Below are 12184 nucleotides of genomic sequence, written 5' to 3' on the forward strand. Positions count from 1 at the left end.
AAACCTAATAGGAGAGTGGTAAGAAGAGGATTCCTGGATCGTGTATGAGTCTCAGGCTAAATCATCAGCTGAGACCGAGGTAGGACAGCAGGAGGTGGTACAGCCTGGTGCTGAAGAGCAAGGGCTTTGGACTCAGACTTGAATTTGAACCCCTGGTCCATGAACTGGGTGGCTTTGGGCAAGTTACTTGACCTCTGTCCACCGTAATATCCTCATCTGTAGGATGGAAGGTATCATGTTACCGAGAGCGAATGTGAGGATTACCTAACACAGCTACAGAAAATGCTTGGAAAACGCCTGGCATATATGCTTGACAAATTCATTAAGTATTAAAGTTATAAAGCCCCGGAGCTGGAAAGTATCTTACCAAACCTCACAAACTCCAACATTTTACAGACTAAGAAACTGAAGAGCTAAAGCATTAAGTTTCTTGCCAGGGGTGATGCAAGTAGAAAATTGTCTTCCAAATCGTGTTTTAATGGTTTTTAGGACACTGTGTTAATCAGTTCAGGCTGCAGTAAAAAATAACAGAGACTGTGTGCCTTAAACAACAGGAATTTATTTCCCACAGTTCTGGAGGCTGGGAAGTCCAAGATTAAGGTGCCAGCCAATTTCATTTCCCCATGAGGGCCCCTCTCCTGGCTCATGGATGGGGCTGGGCACTTCTCACAGTGTCCTCATATGGCAGAGCTCCAGGCTCTTCTTCTTAGAAAGGCGATAATCTAATTAGGGGACCCCACTCTCAAAACCTCATCTAAACTTAATCACCACCCAAAGTCTCCCACCTCCAGTATCATCGCACTGGGGGTTAGAGCTTCAACATATACATTTTGGGGAGACCCAAACATTTGGTCCATAACAGACACAAAATATGGTGCTGTGGAAAGAGCCTGGAGCAGTGGTGAAGAACTCGGGGTTCTAGTTGTAAGGACCTTAGGCAAATCCCTTAATCTTTCCGTTTCCTTACCTAATACATGTGGCAAGTGGGAGACATTATCTCAGAGTGAGGTTGAGCTCTATGCTAATGTAATAATATTGTGAGTATCTGAGTGTACTTTACAGTGAAAGACACATGTTTGACTGGATTAAGAGAAACAAGGACTAACTGGGATCCCAGCATGCGGCAGGAGAGAGGAGAGAGAGGTAGAGTTTTTGGCAAAGGAAGAGCAGCAGGAGCAGAGGGATTCTTGGGGATCAGAGAGGGAAAAACCCTGAAGGAGAAAAAACGGAGGTGCATTCCAGGAGGGTCTCATAGGAAGCTCTCTCTTCTAACGTGCGCCCAGGGCTAAAATTCCACCTGCTCTGCTTCGTTTCATTTTAGGAATGATAAGCACACATGGAGTGTTAACCGTGGGAGCTGAGAGAGGTCACTGATCGCCATTCACAGCTTGGTGCTTAGTTTAGGAAAGTGATTTGAATAAAATTACTTACACAGAAGCAGTAGGTGTGTTGGAGTGAGAGGGGAGGACAGAGTTTCTGCTCTCTTACGTCACATTACTCAGTATGTTAAACGTGTGAATATGAATACATGTGAGTGGATTGGAAAGAGTTTTATTTAGTTACCTGTACCTCCCAAGTTGACCATATCCCTCAGTGGGATGAGCAGAAAGTGCTCCGATTCTGGATCATAGATTCAGGAATCTATTCAGGGGCACTTACCTGCTCGGCATAGCTTTTTTTATCTTCATAGCTTCCAGATGATCCTAGGAGAGCAACATTGCTGTGTAACAGTAATCCCAATGACAAGTGTGTACACAAACTGGGTACCATCTATCACTAATTTTCATTCAGAAGAATACGATTTAAGCTTGTAATTAAATATGCAACAGGCCATAACTGTTCCAAGATTTTGATATGATGATACAGTATTAATTGTATTAGGAAATATAAACCTATATATCCACATATATGCAGTGTTGATAACCTGTTTCTTAAAGAAACAAGTTTGGTATCTTGAACACAATTTTGTACTTAACAGTAATCATCCACAAATGAAGCCAGCATGGGCAGTGCTCTGTAGGAGCTGGGAGTGGAGGCGAGGGGATGAGGAAGGGCGAAGGGGGAGGTCTCAGCCAGCTCTCTGAAGATCCGTGGGGCGGTTCCCCAGTTTTGATTCTGCATCTCGAGGCTTTTTTCCTCTCGCAGTGCAATCAGTGCATTTCCTGAAGCCACATTTCTTCCTGCACTGACTCGTAGATGTTAAACTGTCTCACCTAGTTTCCTTTATACTGGCTGAGCTTGTTGTTCTCCAAAAAAAGTTTTTTATTATTTTAAAAATAACGACTTTTGTCCTTTCACATTCCCTAATTAAAACCAGGGTAGATTCCCTACTGTCCTGGTCACTTTTAGATATCACAGAGTTCTCACCAGTTTTGTCCAATTTAAAACTGTGTTTTCTTCTCCAGTCTGGCACACACCTCCTCCCCATGCTCCAGCACCAGAAAGCTTCAGCCCGGGGGGCTGGTTGGGGGTAGAACATGGTCTGCCATTTCACTCCTCTCCTCTCTCTCTTCTAGTTCTAACTGCTCTTGATTGGGAGTGGGGGGAAAAGAGAAAGAGAAAAGTGACCCTCACGCTCGAAGCAACAGTCCCGTCTGTGGTCTCTGGTTTTCCATCAACGCCCACTGTGGGTTCACTGCCGAAGCTGGGTATATCGTGTGAGTGAGTTCTTTGGGAAACCTTACAGAACTTTCCCAGCAGACCTGACTGTGGCTCAGCCTCTTCCTACACAAGGAGTGGATCACATATAATCACCTTCCAAGTGTTTATCTGAACCTTGAGAAACGCCCATCCTTGCTCTGCCAGCGAGGGTGCAGGCGTGCAGGCTGCTCCTTTGCGATTTCATCTTTCCATCCTGCCCTGGCATCTTCTTCCCTCGTCACATAAGCCCAGGGAACATCAACTAACCTTCTTTTAGAGCAGAAATCTAACCTGGGAATGAGGCAGTAGCCTCCCATCTTCACACACATCTGAATAAATGGCTGTCTTCGAGCTTCCTGCCTCACTGGACTTTGCAGGGATGAGTGGGAATAGTGGATCCACTCTGTCCCTCAGTAGGCTGATGACTCATGACTCTCAAGCATGCTTTTCCTTTACCCTTACTTGCAAATATATACTAAGGTCCCATAGAGGAGATAGCTCTTGGTCTATTGTAGCCATTTTGACCATCTCCCAATAAGCCTTGAAGAGTTGTCTGACCTCCAGTTGCTGCTTTAGCCATTTTTGAAACATAAGATACCTGTTGTCTCTTTTCTTTAATTTTAGGTCTTGGTCACCAGCTCCAGGGCAGTAAAGGAAGTTCCATTCGATGTGCTGATATAGATGCTTCCTGGTCCAAAACCATTGATCCCCACCCTCTTCGACCATTTCAGTCTTCCAGCTGTTAGCATTAGAGTAGAGCTCTGTTCCCCAGAGCAGCTACGTGTACTGCCTCCTTCACTCCTCTCAGTCATAAGACACTTTTTGTCTAGTCCTGGGTTAGATTTGTCTAGTCCTGTGTTACGTAGGTCTTAAAATACCTTGCCATTGCCCTCCTGTACTCATTAGTGCATTTTTACTCAGAGAGAATCTCCTGTTAGATGCTCAAGCACTTGGCTGGACAAAACAGCAGATGGTGCATAAGCCTATTCACACTTTTAAATGAGTCAAAAAGTATGTTAGTAGTCATAAAATAACAATAAAATTTTAGCAGTATAATAGAATATACATGTCCGAATGAACCAGATAGAATCATTTTTGAAACACCCTTTGAGATTTTTTATGACCCATAAAAGAAAGCCGTTTTTATTACTTTTATAGGGTTTTTTTGATCTAAAATAGTATACTCAAATTGTTCACTCATCTAATTCACCAGACTTGGCTCCAGATGACTCGTTTGTTTTCAGTAATTAGGTTTGCCCCAAAGTATCCTCAGAGCTAACATTGGGGAGGTTTAAAAAATATATACTCCATATTCTAAAGGCAATACAAACAAACAAATGAAAATAAAAACAAAGAAAAGGAAAAAAGAAGAAACATGAAACTTGGCACACTCAATTAGTTTTCACCATAGCAACAAATAGCCCCAAAGTTTCAGTGGCTGACAACAACAGAGATTTATTTCTCACTGGCAGCACATGGGCTGCAGGTTGCTGTAGTTCTGCTTGGCTGCACTGGACTCGACACAGCAGTGCTCAGCTCTGCTCTGCAGTGTCTTCTTATTCGAGCACTGAAGGAACATCCCCCAGCAGGGACATGCTGTTCCTGTGGCAGAGAGCAGAAGTACAAGAGGCCAGAACAATCCAGGGTATCACATTTAAAGCATCTGCATGGACTTGGGCACTCATTCCATCTAGTCACATCCTGTTGGCTAACGCTAGTCACGTGGCCAATCCTGACCTGTGGAGAAGTAGACACTGCCTCTGGGAAGGCACTGGAAGTCACAGAGCCAAGAATGCGGTTGTATAATCTTCAGAAAAGAAAGCAGAGTTGGAAACACTTATCAGATCTACCACATAGTGTGAACACAATGGAAAGGTCCTAAGTATGAACATGTAACATTCTGAAGAGACTACTTTTGAGGTGGTAATAGATAATAGATATATAAATTATGATATGGGGATAAAATTAGGTCAGTTACGTACCTCAAGGGCCCTTCTCATATATATTTAAGTGTTCTAAAAATGTAAATCTCTAGGGTATGGATTTCATTATTTTCCGAATTTATTCCCTTTTAACAGTTTTGTGTTTGAGTTGTTTCAAAGTGGTTTATTGACAAATCTTTGTTGCAAAATGGCTATTGATTGGAAATTACATTTCTGCAGACTTGGCCCATGTAATGCTCCTCATGTGCAAAATTCAGAAGAAGTTTAGTGCTGTATTTCTGAACGAGCAGATCAATATTCTAAAAATGAGCTAGTCAGGGGAAACAATTATCTTTGCAAGACAATAAACTATATCAACTGCCTCAGTTTAGGGAAATATCAAGTAAACGTCTCAACCACTGAGAAGTAAAATAAAGGCTAAAGAGATGTATGCTTTTTACTTCTTTAACATACTGTTGGAAACTTAACATTAATAATTCCATATCAAGTATTGGATTTCAGCCCTTCATGTCCCACGGTTATAAATACACTTGAAGACGTCACATTCTAAAATCCTCCTGTGCTTGCTAAGACCTAGTCTATTGAGCCAAACACCTTGCGCCCCATAGAGGAGCAGCAAATAGAGGGAATAGGAAGGGGCGGGCCCAGAGTGACCTGAAATCACTCATCTTCACCGTGTAGCTCAGTTTTCTTCTGGATATTGCTTCCCCTCTCCACTTACAGGAAATACACAAATGAGTAAAAATTTAAGGCAGCCCCTAATTCATGGGATATTGTACTGTTGAGAACTAAAATTAAGACCTACACTGAAGGGATTCGTGAGGTAAGGAGGGCTGGCTTGGGGTGATTACTCTGTTCCGTCCTCCCAGTAGACTGATGAAGTGAGAGCTATCTGTACGTTTCCTGGGGCTTCAGCACGTCAGTCACCATGGGATCAGGAGCAGCTCTGTATATGAAGAAATGGAGAAAAGCTCTCTTAATTTCCAAAGAAAATCTCCATTTCATGCTAGCTGGGGTTTGTGCGTCAGAACTCACCACTGTCGCCTTAATTTAGGCAAGTACCTTTATGACATCCTTTAACAACTGTGCTCAGTGACCTGGGTTATGTTTGCTTCCCTTCTTGCTTTTTGCCTCTCATACTCGACACTCTCAAAACCTGTCATCAACTAGATTTTATGCATTTGTTCTCATTTTGATGTTGTCATTATTTATAGTCCATAAGACTATAAATGTGCTTTGTGTGCAAAATGATATCAAATTGAACCATTTCTGGATCTCGCATCCACTAGGAGAAACATCTCTGGCATTTTGAGACTTACCTTGCAGTTTGTACATGATCACATTGTCTGCATCTTAAAAGCCCAGTCTTTCAGCACCAAGTTCGTAGTTCTCAGTCCCTTGACCTGAACTTTAAAAAAATTTTTAAGTTTAGCATAAGCAGTACTGCTTCTCCCAGGCGACAGTGTCTTGTGAAAAGAGTTTCTGTAATACTCAAGGGAAAGTGGCCAGCTGTTTTCCACAGTCCAGAAGCAGGCAATGGGTACAAGCTACCATGTGAGGGGTTTACCACTTCCTTATAGTGAGGGTCGTTGACACAGAATTGAGTGACTGTATAATGCAGCTTTCTCTGAGTTGATTAAAATTAAAGGACATGTTAATTTCTCTTGTTAGTTAAAATGACTGTGCCTAACAACACAGGGACAGACTAACTGACCTCTCATGGTCATCTGTAATGTGCTATGATTTCAAGTCTGCAATGTGTAAAAAAACTCTACAAGTTGGTAAAAAGCTGTAGAGTTTGAGCCACATCTCACCAGGAGAGCACATCATCCACGGCAGGGATGAAAGTCTGAATGAGGGATGGGTTCTATAAGGGGAATAATCACAGTGGAATACACTGAGTTTTCTTCACTTAAAATTTTTTCATAACAGTCACATATTCTATCTGCAAATCTCCCCCTGTTCTGTTTTATTTTGAATTAGGAATCAAACTGAGTTTTCCCCTCTTTGAATCAGCTGCCCATGAGAGAAGCAAATACATTTCTAACAGAATGAGAATTAAGAGTATTATGAATACACATTGTATAATTTTGACCATTTTGATCCTTGCCCCTAAAATATATCTTTAATTATTTTAGTAAAGAATGGGGTTGACTTCATCTGTGCAGAATAACCTTTCCTTTTATCATGTTTATAGTAGTCAGGTGGTTATAGAGTTATATTTAGGTACCAGACAGGTTTCAAATATCTTTACAAACAAGTAACTCAATATTCAAAGTGTATAAAAATGCTGGCAAGCATTGATATGGAATCTGAAAATGCTTTACCCATCTATTTCCTACCTCACTGACCCAAGTAGACTACAAAATAGTATGTTACCAAGGTCCTCAAAATACTGAGAACCTCTGAAGTATACATTCTGCATAAAATGACTTGAAGTTTTACATGTGGATGCTTTCATTTGGGGCTTTCCAATTCGCACTCATACAACACTCATTTTCTGAGAGCCTCCAAATAATGACGTGATTCATTTATTACGTCTTGACGTTTTAAAATCTCACCATAGGGCTGGGTAGGAAAACTTTTCATTGTCTAATACTCTTCTTATGTTGAAAATATAAATATCAATGGATTATATTTTCTATCAATACATCTTTAGTCCCTTGAGTTGTTTTTGTTTTTTTTTTTTATGTTTTCCAGAAGTAAGAACTATTATTCCACTTAGTTTATATTTCCTTTGGAAAAGTAAAAAGAGATACTAGAAGATAAGGTGGCTTCATAACAGTGACAAGGGAGCAAACCCTCACCTAAAAAAAAAAAATGCAAGTTCAGTCAATTAATTTTTTAATTTAAGTGTACAAGAACAGAGAACAGAACAAATGAAAATAATTTATTAGAGTCTCTGTAACACAGTATGTATTGGGCGGAGATGCAAAATTAGAATTGCATGAAATAGAATGAAACTCATCTATATATATTTTGTCTGCTATCCATTTAATCCTTTTTTTTTTTCAGTATTCCATTCTCACCTTTTTCTAGTTACTTGACTGATAATTATTTTTTAGAAGAGAAGAAGACTAGAGGCAAGTTAAGAATTAAACAATCAATCAAAGAGAGGTTAACATTCAAAGGAATTCGTCTTTTTTTTTATTTTATTTCAGTCTTTTAGGGCATAATTAAAAAATTAAGTTAAGCATGTTGGAATTAGTTTCAAGGCAATAGAAATTGTCACATGGCAGAGAGAATAACCAGGTATTTGTCACTGCTCCCTTATCTGGTGAAATATTCTTCCTTTTTTTGTTGTTGTTCTGTGTCTCCCGTGTTCATGACACGAGCTGACTGCCAGGCAGTAACAGAAGCTGGCTTGGGGAGCCTGCAAGATACAGAAGAACTAATGTTTTCTGACTATTACATACATTGTGCTAAGCCCTTTTGAATTAAAATAGCATAAGCTCATTCTATATTCCATACTACTCTGTAGAGCCAGAGTTATTACTTTATTTTACAGATAAAGAAATAAAACCTCAGCCTGGTTAAGTGACTGGCCTAAGTTGCTTGTAACTGGTAGGGCTGAAATTTGGATCCAGAAATGCCTGGAAACAAAAATCGTGCTCTCGCCTTTAAATCTCTTCCTCCAGGTAATCAAGGGGAGGGGCTGGAAGAAAGAGCAATATTTAGGTATGTGAGGTATGTGACAGTGTGGGGACATTATCTCTTGAAGAAAAGCAGAAAAAGGTGGGGTTGTTGGTTGAGTTGCAGTATAGTGTAGTGACTGATAAATACTATTTCTAAATTTCTTTGTATTTTAATAAGAAGTCAAAAATATGTTCTTAAGATAAGTATTTGTTATAGAATTTAAGAAGCCTGAAAGAAAAAGTGCCCTGTGAACTGAAATGAGAAAAGGCAGGTCTCTTATTGATTCTTCACTCTTGGAATCTCATTAACTATCAGATGAAACTTGATGACTGCCAGCAAATAAACAATATTTTCCCCATTCTAGGCTGTTAACCTGCCCAAAGCCACCAAATACAGATTAGTCTGAAAAGCTCTTATTGTTCCTGCTGGAGGTGTTCAAAAACTCGGCTTAGATACAAGGATTCTTTTTCTCTCTTTTCCTTCAGGCTGCTAAAGGATGCACAGAACGAAGCTTATTTTAAAAGCTGGTATCAGAAACTATTGGCTGCTCTCCAATTCTGTGCAGGAAAAGCCTTGAGTGATGAGTTTTCCAAGGAGAAGAAACTTATCAAAATTCTGGGAGACATTGGGGAAAAAGTCAAATCTGCCAGTGACCCTCAGAGACAGGTTTGTGGAGAAATCAGTCTTCATGTAGTGAAATTGGTTTTTTTTTCGATCTTTGGTTCAATTAAGTTTTAATTTCATAGCGTAAAAAAGTAAATTCCTTGATTGTATTTAGTTGTAAGGCACTTAAATCAATTATTTTGATCAAGATACTTTTTCAATTTTTTATCCGAGAGTTAATGATAATTATCTATCACCAGGACATGGGTTTATGATCTAAGTAGCCATATAGCATAGACAGTACCTAACAAGAGACCAACTTAAAGGCAATTTGACTAAAAAGGCCTCATGAAGTAATTTTCTTCGAATGGCAGCACGCTCAGACTCACGGGAGAAGAACGCAGGGGACTTTTTAGAGCACCCTTGCCCAAGGTACAAAATCTAGGTCTAGATTTTTCTAACACTGCACTAATCAAAGTCACGTTTTTAAAACCTTTTTTTTTTTTTTTTTTGCCACAGCAAATAAAATGAATTAAATGAAACAAATCAACAGGGGTGTAGACAGTAACAGTTTTGCACTAAGACCCATGGACGATAGTCAAAATATCATGCCTCTTTCATCGCTGATGATAATAATGCACCTGGCTCTTCTTTTTTCCTGATCTAATGGAAGAACACGGTCTTCTTAATTACCTGCATTACTGGTTCCCTTCACTGATACAGGCCATTAAGTGGGTTCTCTTAAGTTCAACATTCTAGGTGCGGTGAATGGTGGACATCCATCCATTGTCTTAAGAGTATCACTCCATAGCAATTAAGAACTTACTAGCGACTAGGAGTTAAGGATAGAAAGATGACTAAAACATGAACCCTGTACTCAGGGGAGCTCATAGTTTCTCTCCATCCACTGTTTCAAATCAACCAAAGTTTTCAGCAAAATCATACGAAAATAGTAATAGGCGAAGTATCCCAGAATGCTTTCCCAGCACAAGATTTTTCTTGCTGGAAGTCACTTCATTTGGTAGAAATGCCAGAAGCTACGCTACTTCACCTACCTAGGAGAATACCAAGTAGAAGCATGGAATTTATTTCTAAATGGGAGATATATAAACTCTGGATGCATGGAAGAGCCTTAAGGTACTTTATATAAATTTTTCTAAAATGTACTAGTAAGTGAAAATCTTGAGAGGTGCACACTAAGATTTCAGGGAATTAAGATAAATGGATCATGTTAATAATTACTTAAAGCAGGGGTTACAAGTTGGGCTGCAGATCAAGTCCAACCCATCATGTCTTCGAACAGGACAGTGCTTTATTTTGGTTTTGTTTTTAATTGAATTTAAAGTCCTCCAGAAAGGGCAGGCGATCTTTCCTTCCCCATTTTCCCCAGTACTCCCTGTTGTCTTTAGCCCACTGCCTCTTCGTGTGTGACTAATCACTTACCCAACCCCAAAGCCTCCAAGCGTACAACCTCTGAATTAAAGAGTTTACTTAATCAATGGAGGAAAATTGTAACTTGGAGGAAAAGTCAAGTTCTTTACAGTTTCAAAAATGCTTTTTCTAATGATTTTTTCCAGGAAGTTCTGAAGAAAGAGATTGGCAGACTAGAAGAATTCTTTCAGTATGCAGACACCTGTCACCTTCCTCTGAACCCCGCCCTCTGCATAAAGGGGATTGATGGCAATGTAAGTCAGTTTATTCAGTAGATAAGTTGAGTACATTTGTAGAGTTTAGTTCACTGGGTGTTTCTGAAATGGGAAAAAATAATGGTTTGTGCATAGTAGTTGTCAAATGTGTACTACACATTTGACACATGTGTGTTATGTGAGATAACTTTCAAAAAATATACTGCATGTGAAAACCAAAATATGAAACAATGAAAGCAAAATAATTCTTAGTGATGTGATTAAGAAGAGAGGCTAAGCCTTGCCTTCCGCCTCTGTTAACCCCGTATCTCTTGGAGTTAAGGGGATACCTCAAAGCGATCACCATCCCCCCAAGGATTCAGTGAGGAGAATTTGGAAACCACTGGTCTAGACTCTGGCCTAAGACAAGGCTTCCTAATTCAATACCATGACAGAAGCTCACATGTTCCCTAATTGATTGACTCTTGCAGCAAGAATTCATTAGTTAACAAGCGGCCTCATCCTTTTACTGTAAAACTCAAATTGATTCAGTAAGCAAGGGTTTCTGTTTGCTAGGGATTAGGTTAGATTTATGTCGATAGGTTAACTTAAGAAATAGATCCTTTCCTCTTAACTTTACTGATCTCAGACTTCTCAGAAATAACAATAGTCAAACTGGTCGTTCAAAACATATTGATGTCATATTTTACTAAGTTGAAAAATTGAAAGTATCAAGCCCTTCTCCTATCTTTAGTATTGATTTAACTCTTTGCTGTCAACATGAACTCTCTAATAGCCTGAAGACTTAACAGCCTTTTAACACTCAAACAATTGTAAGCACATAAAAGGAAAATGAGCAATAAGAAAGTATAATGGAAAGTAGTCAATATCATAAAGCTGAAAATAGAAATGTAAAATATAATTGAAAGAAATGAGAAGAGGAAATACATGTACTGTTACTGGTATAGATAAGAAATTGTTCATTAACGAAAAGGGGGAAAGATTGCATTAATTTTTTGAAGTACCAGATTAGTGTCAGATACTGTAAAAAGTATTTTATATCCATTAGCTCATATACCTGTTACAAAAATGTGTGAGGCAGGGGTTGTTATCTCTATTTTTTAGTTGAATACAAACATTTAAGTAACTTGCCCAGGGTCTTACAGCTGATGCATTACAGAGTCCAAATTTGAACCCAGATCTTTCTTAACTCTGTATTCGTGTTTCCTTAAAGTATGCTACAGAGCAGAAAAAATTAAAAGGAAATGTATTTTTAAAATCGCCATTTCATCTTTTAGACATTAACCAACTAGCATAAGCACAGTTCCTACATACTACTTAGTTTATTTACGCATCATCACTGTTTGGTGAGAAAAAATGTAGCTGAAGATTTACAACCTGCCAAAAGATGGCTTTTCAGTTTGCAAGTAAAAGCTTTGGTTGGTAGACTAAAGTTTTTTTCTAATAAATATTTTTCTTTGTTCCAAAGTGAAAAATTATTTATGTGTATTATATCTGCTAATATAGCAGATTCTGCAAGGGGCCATGGTTTCAAGGAAAGTGTTCTTTTTGCTCTATTTTGCTCACCATTTTTCTCTTCTTCTCATCCCATAGGCCTGTTCATATTTCACATCGAATGCTTTGCCATTGAAGATTACTTTCCTTAATGCTAATCCAATGGGCAAAAACATCAGCGTCATTTTTAAGGTAACAGTGGCCCTCCTGAAACACAAAATT

At 39.1% G+C, this 12184-nt stretch overlaps 1 protein-coding gene across 1 annotated transcript in view; it reads left to right on the forward strand.

Annotated features, from left to right (window-relative positions):
- Positions 1 to 12184, forward strand: part of PIK3C2G (phosphatidylinositol-4-phosphate 3-kinase catalytic subunit type 2 gamma) — a 266488-nt gene that overhangs the window by 160610 nt on the left and 93694 nt on the right. Inside the window, exons 19-21 of the mRNA XM_031444030.2 lie at positions 8705 to 8885; positions 10400 to 10507; positions 12062 to 12154. Of these exons, the coding sequence (XP_031299890.2) occupies positions 8705 to 8885; positions 10400 to 10507; positions 12062 to 12154 (382 nt within the window). The remainder of the gene's footprint in view (positions 1 to 8704; positions 8886 to 10399; positions 10508 to 12061; positions 12155 to 12184) is intronic.

This window comes from Camelus dromedarius, chromosome 25 (assembly GCF_036321535.1).
Source record: "Camelus dromedarius isolate mCamDro1 chromosome 25, mCamDro1.pat, whole genome shotgun sequence".
NCBI lineage: Eukaryota > Metazoa > Chordata > Mammalia > Artiodactyla > Camelidae > Camelus > Camelus dromedarius.